Here is a 23,284-nt window from a genome sequence, read left to right as displayed (position 1 = left end):
TTTAGTTCTTTTCTTTTTTTGTTATTTTATATAACAATATGTCTTGGTCAACACAATCACAGCTGCTTTGTGCCGAATACAAATGTAAACCACGACCAAGTCTGTCTGACTGAAACCACTTCCTGTGGAAAAATTTGGCCAGATTTGCAAAAACGCTAATATGAAACACTCTTAGGTTTCTGTTGTGTGATACACTTTTAATCTACATTCTCATATTCTTATAAAAGACTCACTAAATCGCACTCATTCTCAGAACAAATCAAATGTCAAACCTGCTCGAGCAAAGAATGTGAAATACAGCTTGGCCAGAGGTAACCAATAGAATTAGCACCATCTGCTGGTTTTCTCTTAATACAAGTAATCCAAATGATTTAATAGCACAGACATTTAATGTTAAACATAGAAATGAATAAAATACACACACACTGGCACAGTGGGGTTTGGGTTACCACCAATAAGCCAAGTCTGTCTGTCTGTCTGTCTGTATTGGAACGTAACTGGATGCAGTGGCAAAAAGCACACTGCCAATGGATTCTAGAGCTGTTTCCATTTTAAGTTTCCAGTCAGAACAGTTTGGCTATGGCCCCTTCCTGTTCCAACATGACTGTGCACCAGAGCACAAACCAAGGTCCATAAATACATGGATGAGTCCTGACATCAGCCTCTTAGAAAACACCTTTGGGATGAATTAGAATTAAGTGAACCAGGCCTTCTTATCCAACATCAGTTTTTGAGCTCACAAATCCACTTCTGGAATAATGATCAAAAACTCTTACATTCCTAAACTTTGTGGAAAGCCTTCCCAGAAGAGTTGAAGCTGTTGTAGCTGCAAAGGGTGGGCGGACATCATATTAAACCCTATGACTAAAGAATGGGATGTCACTGTAGTTTGTATGCATGTGAAGGCAGATGAGCAAACCCCTATAATTTGTATGCACTGAAAAAAAGTGCTTTTAGTGCTCAGTTGTAGCAGAAAGGTGCATTATAAGAACTTTTCTTTTTTTCTTTTCAGGCTTCAAACATCAGTGCCTTACTTCCAACCATTTTCTCTGTAGATATTAAAACTGCCTCATTTGTATGTTGACATTTAAGTCTGTAAGATGTTAAAGGATGAAATACACACATCTAAAAGCTGCTCTCTGTAGCTTTTATTTACAACTCTGTACATGTATGTCATGCCATCATTCCACCACCAGATAGAGCCAAAGACTAATATCAGTACACTGGAGATTGACATGATGGTGCGATTCTTCATCAGTAAACAATATGCATCTATATTATATAGTATATACATCTGTAGAAATGTGACTTATTTACTGAGAAATAAAATGTGCAGTAACAACATTTGTGATATCCTTTTCCCAAGTTCTCTAGATTTTATAGCCAGTTTTGTTTTTCCATAATCTCTTTCTTCTCCCATTAGACTACTTTATCTGTAAAAATAAAGAAAAAATACTGTTGAACGACTGACTTTACACTGTTGTTTTTAAGCCAAAATAAAAGTTAAAGTTAAGAAACAGGAGAACTTTTGACTCACAGAACGCGTGTGGACTTCCTCTCACCACCCAGACCACAATGCCAATGATCGCTGCAACACCTACAGCCCCACACACAGCGCCAGCAATTTTGCCAGCACGACTGCTGTCATCACCTGCATATACACAAGGCAGAAGGAGAATAGCTGAAGTAATCAAGTACATTGTATTCATTCATTTTATACCCTGGCTGCACATTTTCAACCCATTAAAAGTATTCATAGTTACCTGATGCTTTGGACTGATCTGCGACCATAGTTGCTATGCTCAGTGTTTCTGTTTCGGTTACTGTTAAAGACAAACATATCGACATGGTGGGAAAATGGTCACATTCAGATTCATTCCAGTCCTGCACCACCACCAAGGAGAAAAACATGCATTATTTTGCCACTACAACTAGTGATGGCTGAATGGCTCTATCTTGTTGGGCACAACAAATATCTTTGTTTTGATCACTCCTTGTAGAATTACACAAAAAAAATGCATTTGATAACTGAACCCCACTAATGGTAATAACAGGTTACAATAACCAGACGTCAGTGATGCAGGACTTTAACACAATATTAAGGCTCTCTGTGTTTGACGCACCAGTAGTCGTGCTCGCTGGAGTAGTTGAAGGCAGAACGGTTGTTGGCATAGATGTTGTGATGACTGGTTCTGAAAACATGATAATAAACATGTAAAAATAATTGATCCTGAAAAGCAATGAAGGGAAAAACATAATGTGAGTGTGCTCACCTGTGCGATAGCTCACAATCACACATCGTAGCTCAGACTGATATTTGGCTGCACTGATGAACAATTGAAATAGTACAAAAACATCAATTTAAAATATTCCAGTCCTCATGTATTTACTGTATGATGTGCTTTTCACTTATTATTATTAATGGATCCAAATCCCACACTGACCTTTTCTCTGCCTGGACTAAGAAGCAGATGGGATGATCTTCTCCATCTTGATTCTCAGATGGCGTCCAAGTCAGGATAAATTCTCCATGTGATTCGGTGTGTTTTGTGACGTTGTGTGGTCCACTGAACAAAAGCTTTAAAACCCTTAAAAACACACACAAAGGAGAGATTGATGTTGCAAAGTATCAGATATAGAAATAAAAAGACAAAGATAAACCCTAAACACCAATAACCCAAAAACTACAATATAAGGTAGTACTATATTCTGCCCTCAAATGAAGGGAGTATTTAATTGTTTCAGTTTGTTTGTCTGTTTGTTAGAATTCTAGCATCGACAGTTTTGAAGATTTAATTTTCCAATTTTGTGTGATGGTAGATACCAAAAACAGCTGATTTAATTTGGGTCAAAACTGGGTCAAGGTCACACTAAATGTGAAAATCTGTAAAAACAAACAAACAAACTTTATATTAGCCACAATTTTGTAATGTAATGTTCATTTATTTTCTTCAAACTTCACAACACTATGACCTTGATCTTCATTTTCAGCACTCAAGGTCAAAGGTCAAATTTCAAGAAACCATATCTTTTCATTTTTTTCATTTGAATGTTGCAATGACTCAATAACCGGGTGACATCATCATATTGCAATAAAAACATCATAAAGCGTTAAAGTTTTAGTACAGTCCTTCAGTTTTGGGGAAGTTAGACTCTGCGAGCGCTTGTTGCTTGTTTAATTGATTCTTGGGATTTAACTTCGTGGGCGCTCCACCTTTGTATTAAGTAGAGCGATCTAACGACTAAACCTTTAAAAAACACACGTGTAATGGTGGAAAAATTTTATTTCTTTGTAAGGTAAACATGGTACAAATATGTTCTGTATTTACTCACATGGCGTTGGTCGCCTCTGCCACAATGGTAATGTTCACTGTGTCATTAGTGTACATGCGAGCCCCATTGGCTGGGGTTGGAGGTAGAAACCTGGGCAGGTAGACTCCCTCTGAGCATGATGGTGCAGGAGGGTCCACTGGAAAAAGATTTGGTCATTACAATAGATAGCTAGTAAAGTAGTGTAGCAAGCAATTTAACCTTGATATGAAGTTTATCAAATTTTGGTTGCTAAATTAAGACACTGGTTTGATATGTAAGGTTCCAGCGGACATATTTGAAACAGCAACATTATGTTTCTCGTCAAAACTGGCATTATATTGCACTGGACTGATCCCAAAACTGACAGAAAGTCAGAGTTGATTTGCACATGTGCAGAGGAGGGATAGAGGACATATTGGGCAACAGATGTTGAATACAGAGCTGTCAGGCAGGAGAAAAAGAGAGGGACCGCAGAGAAGATGGATGGATGTGGTGAAGGAGGACATGCAGAGGGTTGGTGTGACAGAGGAGGATGCTGGTATAGGGTGAGATGCAGGAACATGATCTGCTGTGGCGACCCATAAAGGGAACAGCCGTGACTGAGTTCATCTTTTCTTGCAGCACTATGGAGTATAACATCCCTGTGCTGATTTTACTTTGAATAAACAAGCTCCTCAAATGGTAAAAAGCTTTGAAAAAGAAAAAAAAAACCTACCCATCAGAGCAAATCTGATTGGTATTTTGCTGAGAGCTTCGCTGGGAGTGATGTTTGTCTGAAAACCATAATCACTGATGATGACAGTCTTTTTTGGGAAGTCCTCCATTTCCAGCTGTACTGCATATGAACCTTCATCTTGCCTGCTGACAGGATTAAATGACAATGTGCAAGCCTGCACAAGTTTGGTGAAGACTCGTTAAAAGTAGGCATTGTGTTTGAGTTTGAGGGGTAGAAATGTTTGTGAATTGTGGACAGACAAACGGATGGATGGAAGAAAGACATTTTATCAGCGCTTATCATCAGCAGTCCTTCAGCTAGAAGAGCTAAAAATTTATAATTTACAACATTTCTCTGTTTCTGTGACTAGTTTTTACTGTAGTATCATTCTGTAAGTGTATGTGACAGCCATTGAAACTCACTTGTGAGATGGTCAGAACAGACGGTGGTGTACAAGGATTACACTCATCTGCGTCTATGTCTCCAAATCTGCATTTAACCCTGTCTCCATCAGGGTCAAAGGCCGACAGGGTGAAGACTCTTTGACAATTTGAAGGGACTCTGGCACATATAAATCACATGCAGTACAGTAAATACAAAATTCACCCAAAAATCAGCACTGTAACTTTGGTTTTTAACAACTGCAGTTTCAACAAGGCTTCCTCCAATACAACAAAAATAAAATACATGTAAGGACTGTCAAGAATCACCCATTTAACCCTGTCAACATTCACCATGTCACTGGATATTCATTAAGGGTTATAGATCGGGATCGAGCTCTGATATCTCCACATATTTTAAAAATATTGGAAAATGGAAAATCCTGTAACAGCAAAGCTGTAATGCCAAAATGTGTGAGGCATTGGTTGAAAGGTGAAAAGAGCCTTTAAAATTAGGTAGCCATAATGTTTTGCTCGTGTCCTATTGTCTGCTACTGACTTGGTTTTATGTGAAAAAATAATATGCAAGTCATATTTTATTTCCATACTTTCTGAGCAGAGTTTATGTTTACTCCTTGTGCCTGTGCAGGTTCTCTTCCTCCCACAGTCCAAAGACATGCAGGTTAGTTTAAATGTCATTTATTAATTAGCCATTTGTGTGAATGTGAATGCAAACGTTTGCCTGTCTCTCTGTGTTCACTCGGTGATGGAATGACAACCTTTCCAGAGAGTTTTTTGCCTTACCACAGTGCAAACACATAAGAGACGATCACGTCCCATGAAAGTTGCAAATACTATGATCATGGTCATGGTTCTGGGTCCTTGTGACCAGCATTTTGAGTTTCTTTGTTTTGGTGATATTTTGTATTATGGTTTATGTTCCTGTTCATTAGTAGTCTTAGCTTGTTTCGAGTTTCTCATGTTCCTTGTTTAAGTCTTTGATGATTAGGCTCTCTGTTGTGTCTTTGTCCTGTAGGTCTTTCATCGTGTCCATGTTTATCCATGTTTCCCCAGCCCGTCATGTATCCTCTCGCCCCCTCTCCTCCACTCCTCTGTCAAGCTCATGTGTCAGTCGGGTGTTCCTTTGTTTCCTGTTTTATTGTCAAAGTCTTGCATTCCATATTCAGTGTGTTTAGTTTTGTTTTCCCAGTCTCGTTGTGTATTCGTCTCAGCTGTGTTCCCCATGTGTTTTCTGTTGGCTCATGATTTTACTCTGTATTTAAGCCCTCTGTTTCCCTCTGTCCAGTGTTGCATTCTCCCTCATCTGTCGTGGCTGTGTGCTTCTCCATTAGTTCAGTATTCCTGAAATTTCCCTGTTTTGTTTTGTATTATTTATTCCACTCAGCAAATAAAACTGTGTTTTTGGGTTAACGTCCTGCCTATGAGTCTGCATTTGGGTCCTTTCCTGCCTTCATTACAGTAAGTTCATGACAATAAAAACAATAAAGAAGCTTACCGCAGGGCTGGCAGGATGGTGGTCTGAGGTGACTTGTTTGGCTGATTAGTGTCGAGACGAGTCCTCAGGTCCACGTTAGTCAGAGCTCTCCATTTCTTCACCTTGTTTTTGGTTTGAATCCAGTCACCGCCATCTAATCTTTGGGGTTTCAAAGAAGGTAATTTGGTTATTTTCTAAACACAACTTATGCTAAGAACTTGTGCAACATATACTAATTAGTATACATTCATACAAGAAATGATGGGGTATTGTTATCAACCTGCCGGGCGGGTGGGAACCTGATGGATACTCAATGTTGCAAAGGTGCACCTAATAATAATCTGGGATATATTTAAATTTTAATGGCTTTGATCTCAACGTCAAGATTAAAGTACAAGTTTTCTGAAAACCTTGTCTGTGTGATAATTCTATAACGAGGTCATCTAGGCGTCTCAAATGATTGCAATTATCAACTCAAGGTCAAGGTCAGAGGTCAAAATCAATCAACTCCAGGCGGAGCATAGGAGTTGATTGATTTTAGGTCAGAGGTCAAGTTTACTGAAAATCTTGTAAATACAAATTGATGTATGTAAATAGATATTTGCGAAATAGCAGGCAATGAATTATAATCAGGTTTTGATGATGTTTTAGGTAAGACAAGTCAGGTAAGACTACACTGTCAATGAAAAAGGGTTCATATATATTAAGTAGGGGTGCAACGATACTCGTATCGATATTGAACCGTTCGATACAGTGCTTTCGGTTCGGTACGCATATGTATCGAACAATACAACATTTTTAATTTATTTTATCAACTTTCCTTCTGGCGGTGCTGTCTGTGTTGAGCGCTCAGTGGATCTGCGCTCGACAGTGCAGCCTAGGCGGAGTAGTCGAACACAGATCCACTGAGCGCAGCGCAAGCTAGCCAGACAGAAGTTAAGCTCTCGTTGCAACATGGCAAATTGAACCTTCCCCACCCTCATTCAGATCTGGCGTTTGGAACTATTTTGGTTTTCATTTGAAGTATGACCCTGAAGGTAAGCTGTCATGGACTAAAGTAAAACAGTATGTTGGATGTGCCACGCAATGCTCAATTACATTGGTGGGAACTAGTGTGTTAGCGCAGTTAGCTCGTTAACGTGTTGGCCGTCCAGCCCCACGCACGGGGTGATCCGCGGTAGCTCGTTAACGGAGATTTGCCGTGTTGTGGCGTTAACCTCATTTCAATGAGATTTACGCTGACAGCACTAGTGGGAACACAACGAATATGACTGCACATTTATGCCGACATCATCCTAGTGCAAAGACAAGTGGAAGCAGAGAAAAACAACAAGCAGGCATGCTACAAACTTTACCTGAGTCATTTAGACAGCCGTTAGCACATGATTCTCCTTATGGAGACCTGATATGTTTAATATGCTGCTGAGAATATAGCCCAGAAGAAGCGTATAGTATAGCTTTTATTTTGGAAAGAGCCATTCCTCTGTAATAAACTCTCTTTTCCAAAGATGAGTGATTCCTCAATCAGATACAGGGCTCGCAAAATCGCTAGCGATTTTTCCAGTCGGGCTACCAAAATCTCTCTGCCCTGCCCGTCGGCCTATCGTAGGAAGGAAAAATCTATGTCAATGCTTTTGCATTCTTTCGGAAATGTAGCTGGGTAATTATGTCATTGGCATCGGTGAGCCACTGTCAATATGTGACATACTGAAATCGCGTTTGAATTTGCGCTTGTTTTTTGCTTTCACTTTGCAATCGCGTGAACTGTGTATAGAGAGCGACAGCACTGATTGGTGAGTGATGATAATTTGCGCACCAATTCCTCTGACATCGTCTTATCAATCGTTAGCTTACTATGCAAACATGACAAGTGAAATCTCCCGCAGCTTAAACATGTGAGAGGTTGATCGCGCAGAGAATCGCTGAGCGTTACGTGAGTGCGTGTGTAAAAGCAGCAGGATATATATTTTAGTTCTGCTGAGCCAAATAAGACAGGTCAGGGTGAAGAAGTGACAGCCAAAGAAAAGCTTACAACAAAACAGAAAAGTTATGACAAATCAGACTATAAGGCAAAAAGAAAGTGCAGTTTCATGCACTTTCTTTTGTCCATGAAACCATTTTATGGTTTCATGGACAAAAGAATTTCTGTGGCTGCAATATGACAAGCTAAATAACCAGGGCTGCACATAAGTGGTCCGCAGGTGCGTATTCGCTGTCAAAATAAAAAACGCGCACAAGATAAGAAGTTGCAACACGTGTTTGCCTACATAAGATTTTCAGGAGGAGGACAGACATTTGTTTAGAACTCTTAAAGATGTCGTAATTGCTTAAGCTCCTTTAAGCAATTACTGTGATGTTCCTCCGCCTCCAAAGAAATGTCAGAAGGAGTCCGAACCACAAAAGAAGCTCGTATTCTCGGAAAAGTGGTTGCAGGAGGTGAGCTGGCTTCAAACAAATGATGAACGCACAGAGATATGGTGCAGAATGTGCCGTGAAAATTTAATAAATGACAAATTAAAAAGGCATGAACTTTTTTTTTTTGTATCGAAAAAATATCGAACCGTGACACCAAAGTATCGAACCGAACCGAACCGTGAATTTTGTGTATCGTTGCACCCCTAATATTAAGGTGTGATGCATGACATTTGATGCATTGTTAATTGTTGTTTTTGGTTTTTAATGTTTGTTAACTAGAATTCTTACGCTGATTGGCAAGACAAGAGTGTTGTGTTGTGTCTGGCAGGACATCTGGCATTAAATCAAGCTCAAATATGCAGTGCTACCTGTAATAGTGTGGCAGCCCATTGCAAATGCAGGAGGAGATGAAAGTAGCTCTGTTACATAATCTGATTGCCTCAAGTTAGGATTAGGGGCTGGTTTGGAGTTATCATCTATGATAATTTAGACCTCAGAGGATTAAACCTTTCTTTTTTTATCTGATGTGTTACTGACCGTAGCTGAAACACAGCATTGCTGGAAACCTCCCGAGTCATGACTCCTTCCCTCTGACACCACTCTTCGTCCTCCTCATCCACAATGCTCAGCTCCACACTCTCTGTACCACAGTCACCGCTGACACAGCTCCACGTGTCTTGATCGGTGCATGAGCGAAAGCTCAGCTTGTAGTGAAAGACCACCTGTAATATTGTAACGATAACGCCTGTTGTGTTATAAAGAGTCCATGCACTGTTCAAATAAAGTCAGTGCTTTTAGGAGCCTTTTGAAATATCAGTGAATAATAATTAACAACAGCAATGCCAACAACATATCAAATCTTTGGCTTAGAGACTGCAGTAAGGATTGCACTGTGTGTTCACACTGGCAGTCGTGCACAGCAGAGACGTGTTTGCCTTTACTTCAATCCTCCTTAAGTAATAAGTAAAAATCTGAGCCCCTATTTCAGACTAAAATAAAGAGTCCTGGCATTAATGTTATAGGTACACCTACCGTGACAGAGCCATTATGTGTCTTGTCTTTGGGGGTAAAAGTCATCACTGTCCCAAAGAAATGGTTAGCCTGAGAACCAAAGAGCAGCAGCAGTAGAAAAAGGAGCAGCGTGTTTATATCCATAGTTGTGATCAGTCAAACTGTGCAACCAGGAAAGAAATACTTAACTAAGATAAAGTTTAAAATAGAGTAAATTAGTTCTTGACCCAGTTATGTATGCCTCTGAAATGAAACAAACAACGTGTTTTTCTCCCAGTACTCCTCCTACTTTTGTCTCCTCCCTTTACAACTATGACACAGTTATGTTGTAAACTGAGGGCAGACAAACGGAGGCTGTCTGTTCAGTCAAGGCTTCATCGTACAAGCACGACTTTTCTCTTGATCCTGTTTACTTAGAGCAAACTAACTTTTTGCTCTAATCAATCTCATTGTATTGAGGAGTATCACCTTTAAAGTTCACATCTCTTTCTCTCTCACTCTCTTGTTTTTGACAGAGTAGCAGTGGAAATATGATATGTGGCTTCTGCCATTCCTGAACATGAGAAGGAAGCAGAAGGGAGTGCCAACTCTACCACCATCCAAACATTCTGGCACTGCAGGAAGCTGACTCACCAACTTTTATAAGCTTTAATTATTCCCACAATAGTGCTGTGATTATGTGCAGATTTACTCTTAAATCATGCAGTCTGATTCAGTGTGTACTACTATGTTAAACAGCAACTACACATTACTTATAGGTCCTAAAGTACCTTTTTTTTTTATCTTTATGTAAGACATTCCATTTCATTTGTATACAGATAATGGATTCTGGATTTTCAGGCCATTTTTATTTGCCTAGGTCTAAAATGATGCAGTTTTGTCTCAGCCACTGCTCTGCCACAGTTAGGCTCTCCTTTGGCAGTGGTGCAACCCAGTAGGAACCTCTGGGAATGGAAAATAAAGTCATCACTAAAGTGCCAACAATGGCTCAGCAGCACATCGGATTACAATTAAGTGTAGGTGACAAAGATTGAGTGTGTAATGTTTTCTATTGTCAGGTGATTGTACAGATGATCTGGTGGAAGAAAACCTGTCTCCAAGCACAGACTCCCATGATAAATGTCACACTTGACACCAGAAAAAAAGGAGCCAGGAGGCATCATTTTCCCAAAGATGGTGCAAAACAAAACAAAACTAATATGACCTCAACATCCAGCTGCAGGTTCAACAGATGTCTGCAGGATCTTCAGGAAAATTGAAAAGCAGCAGGGAATTGACTTAACTTTGCTATTTACAATATAAATAGCACAGTTGTCAGAGTTGGCCTAATGTTTTTTCAAATGTTTAAGTTGGGGAAAACAAGCTTTTCCATTTTGCAAAAACAGCTGCAACATTTTAGCACCAAGGAAATGCTGGACACCAAACTGGAGCCACAGATGTCTGTGGCTATTGGAGGACCTGGCACAAGAATTTCAGCAGTGACTCACACATGCCCACATATTCTGGCTGCCACGATCTCTTTCCTATTTAAATTTCTCCAACATCTGGAAGACATGCTTTGTAATATTTAGCTCTGGAATTTGTCAAAATGTGGGTTGGTCTTCAAAAGGCACCAGAACAGAATTGACTTCACATTGTATGAAAACAGGACCGATGGAAATAACTTTAGCTCTCTAGTCATCACTTTGAAAGTCACCTACACTGAAACATAGTATGATAAGCTTAGACTACTTTACTTAGGATACTTTGTAGACTTTTAACTGCAGACCTCTGAGGGGGGAGGGGGGGGGGTGGAAATTGACAGACAAAACTATCCACTTGTATGTTAACTAGAAAACGTTCGCTCTTCTCCAAAGAGCTCCAAGAATAAAAAATGCTGCTCTATCTGCAGAACAATCCCTCAATAACAAAATATAATATTTTGTTATTGTTATTTGTTATTTGATACTCATGGTACAACTTGCTGGTAGCACTCCTGCATATTTGCTAGAACCTTTAGCTGTTGGCATAGGTGTGTCTTTATTTATCATACTTACAGTGTCTCCATTGTGAGCAGACACACACAGACATGTCCATGTATGATCATGTACAAACTTGCTCTCATGTTGCCAGGCAGTGAAAATAATCAGTTGTTTGTCTGATTGGTACATGCTGACCTCAGTACTGAGGTAGTTTTTAGTTGAAGAACCCAAATATTAACATTGTCAGTGTATAATCTACCACAGATGTGTCAAACTCAGTGTCACTAAAGGCAACACTATGAAATGAGAATCAGAGAACGAGTTAAAATGTGCACAGAAATTCCCTCTCTGGTGGAAAAGGTTTGGTGCACTGAACACTGAATAAATAAGGAAGCCAATAACATAGGTTCAAAGGTCATTATCATAAAATGCAGTCAAGGAGTTGCTAAATGAAAAGCTCCTGATAACAGTTCAACAGGGACTACTGTGAGTTTTAGGATACTGACAGACATCAATGAAGCCATAACATGTAAATGTGTTAATCAGCTGAGAATCAATGACAGCTGCACCAAAGTATCCAAAGAATACATAAGTGAGCAAAATGTTTCTTGAGCTATAGGAAATGAGGCTCTTAAACCAAAGTAATCATTTCAAAGTATCCGTTTAATATTTTTGAGCATATATATGACTTGACTTGTAAAGAGTCTGGACTGCCCAGAAAGTTAATGATAGACAATTTGTCAGGGAGAATTAATGATGTCAGTGAATTAAATAATTCCAAAATTATCTGTGTATTTTTTTAAAGAGATACAGATAACAAATCCAAAAAATGACAAAGAAGTTCACACAGGAAATAGAAAGATCTTGTTAAGGCCAACATGAAATGGTACATTTCCTCATTTCAAACATCTAATATGATCTGGTATTCTGTTCAGTTCAATTCATTTTTATTTATATAGCATCACAAGAACAGGTGCATCAAGGTGTGTAAGGTAGAGACCCTACAATAATACAGAGAAACCCCAACAATCAGATGACCTCTTATGAGCAAGCACTTGGTGAAAGTGGAAAGAAAAACATGTTTTTAACAGGAAGAAACCTCCAGCAGATTCAGGCTCTGGGAGGGCTGGGAGGGCTGCCCATTGCTGCAATCAATTAGGGGTGAGTGGAGGGAGAGCTGGTATCTTCTATCATAAATAAAATGATATTTTTATTGTTTATTTTTTTAACAACTGTGAGCCAATTTGGGATTAGGATTATGGTTTAGAATGTCCAACATAAAAATGTCCTCAGCGAAGATCGACTAACGAAAAAACCCCAGTGGTGAGAAATACCCGCCCTCTTACAACACTACATTTTGTACCATGTTGGTTGAATATTTTCATATTTTTTGAGGTTTTTAGTTCTCATGCATGACGTTTTACTTTCACATATTGTCTCTGTAGATTTTTCCTTTTGCCAGTATTTAAAATTTTCTCTGATAAAACACAGTCACCTGCATCTGGGGGAGTCTGCCTGTAGCTTTAATGAACAACCTTGTACATTAATACCATCATTTCACCAACAGATGGAGCCAAAGACTCAAAGATAGGCTTTGACAGTAAAATGCAGATCTGCAATAACATTTACATTTGTAGAAATTGGAATGGGACACAAGAAGCGAGCAGCTGAAAGTAGCTAGAAGACCTGTGAGTTCCAGATTCTACAGGTTTGTTTTTCCCATCTTCATCCAAAGCTCCGATTTTTTTCTGTAAAATTCAAAAACAAACCAAAAAGACAGGTGTATCATCAGAAAATCATTTTAAAAAGTTTGGAAAAGTGACAAATTTTGTGACTCACAGAGCACAGGAGAACTTCGATTTAAAGCCCACAAGGCAATGCCAACAATGGCTGCGACGGCTCCAACACCAAACACAATACCAACAACTTTGCCAGCACCCATGCCGTCGTCACCTGTATGTAGAAGAAGGATAAACATAAAAGCTGACAATCTTTAAGCTGCTTTTAAGCTCAAACAATATTTCCATGACAGCTATACACTTTCAAGCTATGGAAAATAATCATATTTACCTGATCCTGTGGACTCATATAGCACCTCGTTCAGATCTTCTGTTTCATTTACTATTAAATAACACAGAAATGTAGTGAAAGATGCGGTAAATCCAAACATCAAACATAAGATTTTACTTCAACACATCAAACAGGAAGTACAGGAAGTACAATTGTTAACCGTCTTTGTGCCACTGGTTATAATAAATAACTAATAATAAGAGTTTGAACTGCCATCATGATACAGGCCTTTGGCAAAATTCATGATCTGCATCAGCTCCTCTATATTTCACGTACTGAACAGAAGAGTGGTTGTATGTTCTGGGGTGGTTGAAGGCAGAACAGTTGTTGGCAGAGGAGTGGTGATTGGTCCTGAAAATATAATAAACAAATATGTAAAAATAAACAGTTACAGAAATCAATGAAGAAAATGCACATTTTTGGAGTTTACTCACTAATGTGAATGCTAACAATCACACAGCGTAGCTCAGAGTGATACTTGGCTGTACTGAGAAAAGAAATCCAAAACATAGTAATTAAAAAAATGAAACAGTACAACATATATCCATAAAAATGGTGGTGTGAAAATGTTTAAACCATCTGACTTTAACTCTGCCTGGACTACGAAGCAGACGGGATGGTTTTCTTCATATTCACTGTCAGATGGTGTCCAGGTCAGGATGAATTCTCCATGTGATACAACATGTTTCACAACGCTGTGTGGTCCACTGAACAAAAGCTTCGAAACCCTTACAAAAATACACAAGATAGAGATTTGGCATATACGGGTAAATCAGAGTGCAAACATCAGAATTTATTGCAGACTGTTTCATTACCATTCTTTTTATTGTATCTTTTTACAAAAAGAAATACATCTTAAACAATAAGTTCAAAGAGGAAACGAGCAAGCAAAGACAGCTCTCTATCAATGCCTCTGCTAAATAATTTTCCCGTTCCTGCATCTGATTTTATCAAACACATCTATTTATTTATTTTTGACCTGCAATTCAAAAGATTCTACATTGCAAACAAAAATCAAATAAAAAATGTCTTGCACTGTCAAGGCCATCATGTAGGACATCTATGTAGCAATACAACATAGGTGACATTGCATGGGTAGTGTAGGGTGATCCAGATCAAGTTATAGTCCAACTTGCCCTTTCTTGGGTAAATTAAATGTATATTTGGTAACCTAGATGGACATCAAAATTGGCCTTCCCATGACTTACTGTGAGGTTGTAGAACCACATGGATTTTGTCCCAGCTAATGAGCAAAGATCAGGTTATGTGGCTGATACTGACATTACTGCATCTGGCCAACCAATAATGACCTAAAGTTTGTCAGAGTTCAGTGTCCCTCCAGAATTTGGGAAATTGGGTTTTTCACCCCAACCTACTCCCACTCTTGTTGTCATAACATCAAAACTAAGAGTAGTAATTTGATTAAACTCATGTATTATATAGTTCAATAATTATTCTGCATGTTGAAATTAATGTTGTTTGTTCTGGATTTCTAAAATGTTTTTATGCCACATAATGGTCGCACCATATTTGAATACATGCCCTGTTTACCTCAAACTATTACAAGTGATGTATTGGATGTTGCTACTACTTCATGTATGACTTTACAGTGATCCAGTGAGAAATGTAATTTTTTGTTTGTTGGTTTGTTTGTTTGTTTTTTAACTATAATTCTTATTATTGTTAAAATGTATTTAATAATTTAATGTCTGCAATTTATTTTTCTATCTTCAGTAGATCTAGACATCAATTTTACTATTTTTCTTCAAATGTGACTAGACTGGGATGTACTTCGATATGTGCATTATATTTACTAAACGTGTGAATCAAGACAAATGTTCATGAACAATTTTTTCTTAAAGTTATGTGTTTTTCATATAGTTTTTATTTACACATTTTTTTGGAAATAAATGTATATCCTAAACAAGCAAGGAATCATATATGGCAGCGTTACTGATTTTGATTTGTGCAATGAAAATGAAAAACACTGAAAAGAGTCAGAAACGTTTTTTTTTTTTTTTTAAAGGTTCTATATTATGCTCACAAACACTCTAGGAGAAAGTTTGAAACAAAAATATTCTTTACATATGCCAGTGTTTTGTGTCTTTCTCTTTAACTCACATGGTGTTGGTTGCCTCGGCCATAATGGTAATATTCAATGTTTCATTAATATAGGCCAACAGCTGAGTCCCACTGACGGGGGTTGGAGGCAGAAACTTGGGCAGGTAGGCTCCCTCTGAACAGGATGGCACAGGCGGGTCCACTGGAACAAAACAAAAAGGTGGCATATTAAGTTAAGATCATATCAGTTAGTGACTTAATTTGACAAGCTAGGATTTCAAATGAGATATGATTTTGAAAGTTATTTCAACAACAAAAATATAGCCAACTAACTGTAAATGTAGCTGTAGGTGCTTCAAATGTAACAACGTTGGAACTTTGTGTGGGTCATGTATTGCTGTGTTAGCTGGTTATTGTGCACCCAAATGCAAAGCACTTGAGTCAAGAATCATAAGTAGTACAGAAATGCAAATCCAAGATCTACACAGTAAGTATTTAATTACTCTTCTGATGTCAGATGATTGCAGAAGAATGAGATGATCCACAGATCTAGACAACTGCATCTGTAGGAGTTTTCATCCAGGACTCTGAAGGACTGTGAAATAGTTAAGAGGTTAAAAGTTAAAGACCTACCTATTAGACCAAATCTGATTGGTATTTTGCTGAGAGCATCACTGGGAGTCCTTGTTGTCTCCACATCATCACTTTGATGGAGAAAGATCGTCTGCTTGGGAAAGTCCTCCATCTCCAGCTGTATTGCATATGCACCTTCATCACTCCTACTCGCAGAATGAAAGGTCAGTTTGCAAGACTACAGGAGAAGGAAACACAGAGAGAAACCTGTTACATGTTTATATAGCTGAATTTGTGTTTTATAAGAAGAAACTATTTTGAAATCGTTTTTAGGACATCTTTGAAATTGTCAGAAATTGGAAGGTGGCATGACCATGAGGCAAAACACAATAAAGTGTGTTCTAACCCGCTGAGGTTTCAGCAATGACCCCAAATCTATATTTGGGGGAGTAACCTTTGGGTGTATGAGAGTTATTACTGTATTTTATTGTGATGTAGAGTTATTCATTAATTATTAGATTAAATAATGATTTAGACCTCAGAAGAATATTAACGTCCTAACTTTGTGACACTTAGCTTGAGACAGATGAAAATGCTTTTAACTTACTGGTGTGATGGTTAGAAGAGATGGTGGTGTACAAGGATTACACTCATCTGCTGCTGTGTCTCCATATCTGCATTGAACCTCGTCTCCATCAGGATCAAAGGCCAACAGGCTGAATTCTCTCTTACAGTTTGAAGGAACTCTGGCACAGAGATATCACAAGTCAAAAATTCTCGCCTAAAAGGTAGAACTGTCTTGTGGTTTTAATAAGTGTAAAGACAATATATTTCTCTATAGCTCAAAAGATTTTGTATATCCAAAATCACTTTATTAAACTTTACTTCATTAGCTACCTATCTATGGCTAGGGATAGGTTTGTTACTACAAGCACTTTCATGTAATGTTTGCCTGTTTGAAACACACAAAGCTTTTAAAAGTAATGTAAGCAGTAATGCATTTTTATTAAAAAATAATGTGTATTGGTACTTAACTCCTTGCCAGTGAATGTAATTCAGCACACTACTTGTTACATTTACTTGTTTTGTTGCTCTGCAAAATGTTCTGAAATGCATTTTCATCTGATTACCATACTAAAGGCTACAGTCCCAAACAATAACACAAATCCCTACCCTAGAAGGAAACGCACAGGATCTTTTTTTCAGTTCCTAGTTATGAACATAAAACCAACAGCACAAAGGAAAGATGAAAAACCAGGACCCAGATCCCCAAAGTGATTCTACTTTAGAAACATGAAAAGGTACAAACAGAGGGCACAGCCTGACTGCTCATCACTGTCTTGGTCAACTGTTGATCAGGCTCTGCTATGCTGGGGTCAGCATACATTGAGATTTAATATCACTCTGGGTTGTTGGCTAGCTTGGCATTAGCATGCTGTCTGTACAGATGATTGCAAAGAGCCAAATTTCTGTTAGCAGTACAATAAAGTTTCTGTCCTAGTTTCCATTTTACCATCACACACATCTTTCATGTAATAAAAGTAATGCCCAAAAACTCAACTCAAAAACTCTATGGCTGTATCATTGCACTGCTCTACCACTGTCTTCCTGCTGCACACCAACTAAAATTTGTTGACTGTAGCAGATAGAGAAAAAAAATCTTTGTTTTACTTTTTTTTTTCTATCTGGCACACAGATAACTGAAGAACCTTTGTAACACTATAACAACATTATAGTAACTAATGTATTTATTCAATTTGGTACAATTACACACTTCATTACTATGTTGCTAAAAAAACAACCAACACTGGCAAAAAATGAATTAAATCCTAGCCCTAAACAGACTAATGGTGTCCTGATTATTATCATGATTCTATGTAAAGAAAAAAATCAATTTTTCAGGAACCCATATTTCAGTTACATGTTTTAGGACACAGGTGTTGAACTCCAGCCCTCGAGGGCCAATGTCCCTGCAGATTTTAGATGTGTCCTTGATCCTGCTGATTTAAATGGCTAAATTACCTCCTCAACATGTCTTTAAGTTCTCCAGAGGCCTGGTAATGAACTAATCATTTGAATCAGGTGTGTTGACCCAGGGTGAGATCTAAAACCTGCAGGACACCAGCCCTCGAGGCCTGGAGTTCGACACCCGTTTTAGGATATATATTACATGATAATTCATTTCATATGCCATGAAGTATTGCATTTATTTTTGATTTGCAAACAAGATATATGATGAATGTTTGATGCTTTCCTCTAATGAAAAACTAGCCATAACAAAGTTAATAGCTTTACCTCAGAGCTGGCAGGATGGTGGTCTGAGGTGATTTGTTGGGTTGAGCTGTGTCAGATCGAGTCCTCAGGTCCACCTGAGTTACAGCTTTCCAGTTACCAATACCATTTTTGTTGTTAATCCAGTCACCACCAGCCAAACTGTGGATTTGAATTGAAGGTTGTAAGGTCCATAGTACACACATTAATATACTAATTTGTACATGAATCCAAGTAATGTATAAGCACAAGACATTTCTAAGATATGGGAAAGACCATTTATACAGATCAGGAAGCCCCCAAAGCCTGGAGACTTTAAACAATTAGGGACGTTTAACCTCTTAACCATAATTGTTACTTCGATAAAATTCCTTTCACCACAGCAGAAAAAATATACACTTAAGGTTTTTTCTTCCAATGGGGACAGTTGTTGTCAAAACTCTGTAATTCTTATTGTGAGTAACTGTATGTTTTTGTCAAGTGATACATACAAGTTTGACCACTGAGTGAATGCAATCAGGTCAGTGGCATTTTGTTGAATCTGCTGTTTCAGCTGACGTGTTACTGACCGTAGCTGAAACAGAGAGTTGCTGGAAACCTCCCGAGTCATGACTCCTTCCCTCTGACACCACTCTTTGTCCTCTTCATCCACGATGTTCAGGTCCACACTCTCACTACCACAGTCACCGCTGGCACAGCTCCACTTGTCTTCATCTGTGCATGAGCGAAAGCTCAACTTATAGTCAAAGACCACCTGCGATATTGTAACAAAAAGAAAGAAAGAAAGAAAGAAAAGATGATGCTATTGTTATATGATTTTATAATATTATAACAAGATTGTTACAACTTAAAAATTAATAGACAACACTGTGTTGTAGCTAATACCCTGATTATGTTGTAATAACAAACTGGAAGTCACACAGCTTCATGATCACCCTCTGATCATGGAATTCATGGCACTTCACACAATAAAACCACTGCATACTAACACATGTGAAAAGTTACATTTGACTTACATATATTACACAACAATGATACCACTGTATTTTTCCAATTCACAGCTTTAAGCAGACTGGACCATTTTGTGGTAAGACAACAAAGAAGAACTGAATGCAAGATAAATCCTGGGCTTTACCTAAGCTGTCAAATTTATCCAGAGATGTAGATGTACTACAGATGTACTATCCTGCAAAGCTTGCACAATTCCCAACAATTTCTAATAGAAAGGTTACATAAAAAATACAAAATATATGTATAAGAACACATTATAACAGCAATCAATATTTTTGCACTATGCCCTTACCCTTAGAGATCCATCAACCGTGCTTTCTTTAGGGGTAAAGGTCATCACTGTCCCAAAGTAATGGGATGCCTGAGAACCAGAAAGCACCAGGAGAAGAAGAAGCAAGCCTGTGGTCATTATGTCCTCAGTTTAACTGCTGCTTTATACAGTCAGATACTCGATATAACACAAAAACGGACTCGAGTATGCATCTGAAATTAAACGAGTGCAACGGTTAAAAAGAGGACTGTTTCACTGCTCCTCCTTCTTTACTCTCCTCCCTTTAAAACATCATTTATGTCCCACTCAGTAGAGGAGACACAGTGAGACTTTTTTTAGTGAAACATTTGTACATCATCACTCATAGATACAAGCAGAGATTTGTCTCATGATCCTATTTAATTAAAGTAAGTTGTAGCAACACTGTTTAGATGTTTTTCATGGTTTGGTCTCTCACAGCTTTATCATTACTACTTGATTTCATCAGTACTCCTGCAAAAGAGAAAAAAGTTTAAGGTAGCTCAAAACAAAACTTCACACTATGGACTGCAATACTGTTACAGGACTCATGCAGCCTGGGCTGACTAACTGTTAGAGATCAGCTTGTGCTTTGCTTAGTTTAATCAGACATGGATTAAACACGAGATTACAAATATATTATATGGAAGGCTGTTTTCTATCTTAATACCAACAGTGAAAATGTACAGAAAACAGTAAATTGCTGACCTTATTATTAGGGAAAATAAAATCTGTATATCAGTTTATTAAAACAGTATTTCTTAAAAAAGCAAGAATTATGATTCTGAATAACAAAAGTGATGGAGGGATGGAGGGAGCATAAATGTGCTCTGTCAATATGAAAAGACAAATGTGTAAGATGTAAAAATAAATAAATAGCATATGAAAGAAGCTTGCTTGTTTATGTTCATGCCTTTCTAAATTTATACTTGACTGTTATGTATTAATGGAAAACGCCTTCTTAAAATAGTGTGATGCTAATATAAGAAATCCCTTCAACTGCCTCTATACCAATGAAATAAAAGTAATAATGTTTTAGCAGAATTGGAAACATATCCTTTTCATTGCGTTGATTTGCCCTGAGGAGCATGTGAATGTAATAACTGCCATCACATTACAGACATTCCTGAATGGAGCACTTCAGGAAAAGAACTCACCAGTTTTTGAGTGACAATAACAATGTGGTTATCTTCAGAGATGTCAAAGTCTAATTTACTGTACTCTCCCATGTAAGACATGTTGATAACCCTTTCAGACATTATAAACCTACTTGATTTTAACGTTTGAAAAGCTTTCATTTACCTGTGCAAATAATGGCTACTCTTTTTCCTTTGGTCAAGCATAAGACAGCTATGTTGCCAAAATGTTTTAGTTATACATAATTTCTTTATAACTGCTCCATTTTGGTAAAGGCTAAGCCAAGTCACTGGGACACAGTGAGGCAGATTTAAAGGTTCTGACAATAGTTTAATTTTATTAGTTGAAATAAACTATATTGACCTTTAGCTCAAGAACAGTGTGTGGGGAGCTCAATGGAATGGGTTTCTATGGCTGGATCCAAGCCTTACATCACCAAGCACAATGCAAAGTGCTTCTTGTTCCAACATGACTGTGCTCCTGCACACAAAGCAAGGTCTATAAAGACTTGGATAGGTAAGCTGGGTGTGGAACAATTGGACTGGCATGCACAGAGTCCTGACCACAACCTGACAGAACACACAGTTGGGATGAATTAAATTAGAGACTGCAAACCAGGACTTCTTGTCCAACATCAGTGTCTGAGCTCACAAATGTGCTTCTGGAAGAATCATCAGAAACACTTTTAAACCTCGTGGGAAAGGCTTCCCAGAAGAGTTGCTGTGATAGCTGCAAAGGGTGGGCCGACATCATATTAAGCCCCATGGATTAAATATGTGATATTACTCAAGTTCATACGTGTGTGAAGGCAGATAAAATAATACTTCAGTTAATATAGTGTATTTTACAGTATTTTATAATAGTATTTTTTTTTTACTAATTTTGTCTTTGGCATTTTGTGGTATTTCACCCTTGATTGTGTATAGAGGCCATTCTTACAGTTCATCTTTGGCATTGTCCTAATTTTAAACTGAAAATGTCAAAAGCCTGTAATTAGAAAGAGACATGAGTCACTATAGGCAAGCATATCCAGACGTGGACTTTGTCTAGTTTGGTTTTGATGTTGATCTGTCTTTGTTTATGAAACACAGAAAATACAAAACCATTAAATAATAAAAGAGATTTCAGAGAGTGGTCAAGCATAGAGAAACAGGTTTACAGTGCAATACAATAGTCTAAACTAAATCAATCAATAAATAAAAAGGATTAGTCTATGGTTAAACAAAGAATGCATGAAACCACAACATGCGTCCTTGACTGTGGTGATCTTACACTGACACGCCCTTGGAATTAAACTAGTTGAACTACCGGCTTTGAATTTGGGTAAATCCTATAAACTCAGCTTCTTTTGGTTTTCCCATCTGAGCAGTCAGTTATTAAAAAAGGTTGTGAAACAAACAGTGTTCACAAGGTTACTTTTAAAATGTATTCCACTACAGATTACAAAATACATGCCCCAAAATGAAGTTTGTAATGTCTTCTACAAGTTGCTCAATGTGAGTAACATATGAGTACTTTGGATTACTTGATATATTGTCATGCTTTTTACAACTACATGAATGTACTATTTTTTTTCTCTTCTTCCTCTATTTGTGTTGTTTTTATTTTTTGTTTGTCTTATATTTGGGCCATTTTTCTATATGTGAATAAATATTTTTATATAAATACGTGCATATCTTTTAAATTAAACATCAGGAATTCAGTGTGCAGCATTTGTCTTGAAGACTGATGAAATACATTTGAAAAGCATTGTTCCCTTTTGTTTGAATGTTATGTTTTCTGTTCTGAAACATGAAGCAACAGTGTGAAAGGACAGACTAAACATAAAACAGGCTGTGTTGCTGTGAGGTAGGTCAAGTTGATGGAATGGCAAACGGTAAGATGGAAATTAACTCAATCCTCTTCAGAGCTTTCGTTCCCAATGACACATCATCTGTTGGTCTAACCAGAATCTGGAGCGCACTTGCATGCACTTGCATTGTCTGAGCTTTTTTTTGTTCTTCCCTGTCCCGTTTTGCACTGGTGCAGTCAAAGGTTTATTGTCATATTTAAAATTAATACATAGTATAAAAAAGCTTTTTATGCAATTTCAAATCTTTGTAGCTTTTTAGCAGCAAACCTTCAATTTAAATCCACTGATAAAAGCATTTAATCACTAGACATTTAATCCCTGACCGACAATGCTATTCAACTGCCAATGTTTCCCCTGCCAAAAGGAGCTTCAAGAATAAAATATTTCTCTGTCTGCATAACAAATGCTCTTATTTTGTTATACTGGTATTGACATTTACTGATAGCATGTCTGTGTGTTAGATTGCGGTTTAACTGTCAGGACAGTTACCTGCTGGTAGGTGTGTCCTTGTTTGCTCTCAATGTCTCCATTGTATGTAGACATACCCAAAAATGTCTGTGGTATAACAGTGATCATAGAAACGATCAACGTCATTACCTGACAGGTTTTTGTGTGAGAAACGCGGTGTCAACTTAATTTCACTTAAGTCCACCCTGTGAAATGACAGTAATATAAAAAATAAAGTCCATATACATATGAGAATATATTTTCCTGTACAGTTAGGTCCATAT

General features: G+C 37.8%; 2 protein-coding genes across 4 annotated transcripts; both read right to left on the bottom strand.

The window, feature by feature from the left end:
• Positions 1 to 1,133: 1,133 nt before the first annotated feature.
• On the bottom strand, positions 1,134 to 9,616 carry LOC146522974 (uncharacterized). 3 transcript variants are annotated; one of them, XM_085141943.1, is made up of 12 exons: positions 9,350 to 9,616; positions 8,855 to 9,039; positions 5,924 to 6,061; positions 4,450 to 4,588; positions 4,028 to 4,085; positions 3,334 to 3,469; positions 2,445 to 2,588; positions 2,274 to 2,326; positions 2,124 to 2,192; positions 1,764 to 1,823; positions 1,538 to 1,651; positions 1,134 to 1,433 (listed from the first exon to the last, which is right to left on the bottom strand). In XM_085141943.1, the coding sequence occupies exons 1-12, from the start codon at positions 9,470 to 9,472 to the stop codon at positions 1,420 to 1,422; spliced, it is 1,233 nt and encodes a 410-aa protein (XP_084998069.1). In that variant the 5' UTR covers positions 9,473 to 9,616; the 3' UTR covers positions 1,134 to 1,419. The 3 variants fall into 3 exon arrangements, with proteins under 3 accessions (XP_084998069.1, XP_084998063.1, XP_084998070.1); XM_085141937.1 differs by having other exon boundaries at positions 4,028 to 4,202; positions 9,350 to 9,615; XM_085141944.1 differs by lacking the exon at positions 9,350 to 9,616 and having other exon boundaries at positions 4,028 to 4,202; positions 5,924 to 6,056; positions 8,855 to 8,984.
• A 2,164-nt stretch (positions 9,617 to 11,780) lies between these two features.
• Positions 11,781 to 19,876, bottom strand: LOC146522973 (uncharacterized). Its single transcript, XM_085141965.1, has 12 exons — positions 19,568 to 19,876; positions 18,834 to 19,018; positions 18,289 to 18,426; positions 16,601 to 16,739; positions 16,054 to 16,231; positions 15,481 to 15,622; positions 13,944 to 14,087; positions 13,794 to 13,846; positions 13,636 to 13,710; positions 13,360 to 13,410; positions 13,129 to 13,242; positions 11,781 to 13,037 (listed from the first exon to the last, which is right to left on the bottom strand). Coding segments are annotated over exons 1-12 (1,338 nt in total). The 5' UTR covers positions 19,685 to 19,876; the 3' UTR covers positions 11,781 to 13,035.
• Between the last annotated feature and the right edge of the window lie 3,408 nt (positions 19,877 to 23,284).

The sequence above is a fragment of the Neolamprologus multifasciatus genome, chromosome 3 (assembly GCF_963576455.1).
Source record: "Neolamprologus multifasciatus chromosome 3, fNeoMul1.2, whole genome shotgun sequence".
Classification (NCBI taxonomy): domain Eukaryota; kingdom Metazoa; phylum Chordata; class Actinopteri; order Cichliformes; family Cichlidae; genus Neolamprologus; species Neolamprologus multifasciatus.
The sequence above is the reverse complement of the archived record's forward strand: the minus strand, read 5'-3'. Positions and strand labels throughout refer to the sequence as shown.

Bases quoted from the DNA above. Each gene is read 5' to 3' on its own strand.
- LOC146522974 (XM_085141937.1), bottom strand. From the start codon at position 9,472: ATGGATATAAACACGCTGCTCCTTTTTCTACTGCTGCTGCTCTTTGGT. The intron at 4,203-4,449 runs GTGAGTTTCAAT...AAACTTGTGCAG, and splicing joins CTGTTCTGACCATCTCACAA to GCTTGCACATTGTCATTTAA. The intron at 2,327-2,444 runs GTCAGTGTGGGA...ATTGTTCATCAG, and splicing joins TTAGTCCAGGCAGAGAAAAG to TGCAGCCAAATATCAGTCTG.
- LOC146522973 (XM_085141965.1), bottom strand. From the start codon at position 19,684: ATGACCACAGGCTTGCTTCTTCTTCTCCTGGTGCTTTCTGGTTCTCAG. The intron at 14,088-15,480 runs GTGAGTTAAAGA...TATTTTTGTAAG, and splicing joins GCCGAGGCAACCAACACCAT to GGTTTCGAAGCTTTTGTTCA. The intron at 13,711-13,793 runs GTGAGTAAACTC...TTATATTTTCAG, and splicing joins GATTGTTAGCATTCACATTA to GACCAATCACCACTCCTCTG.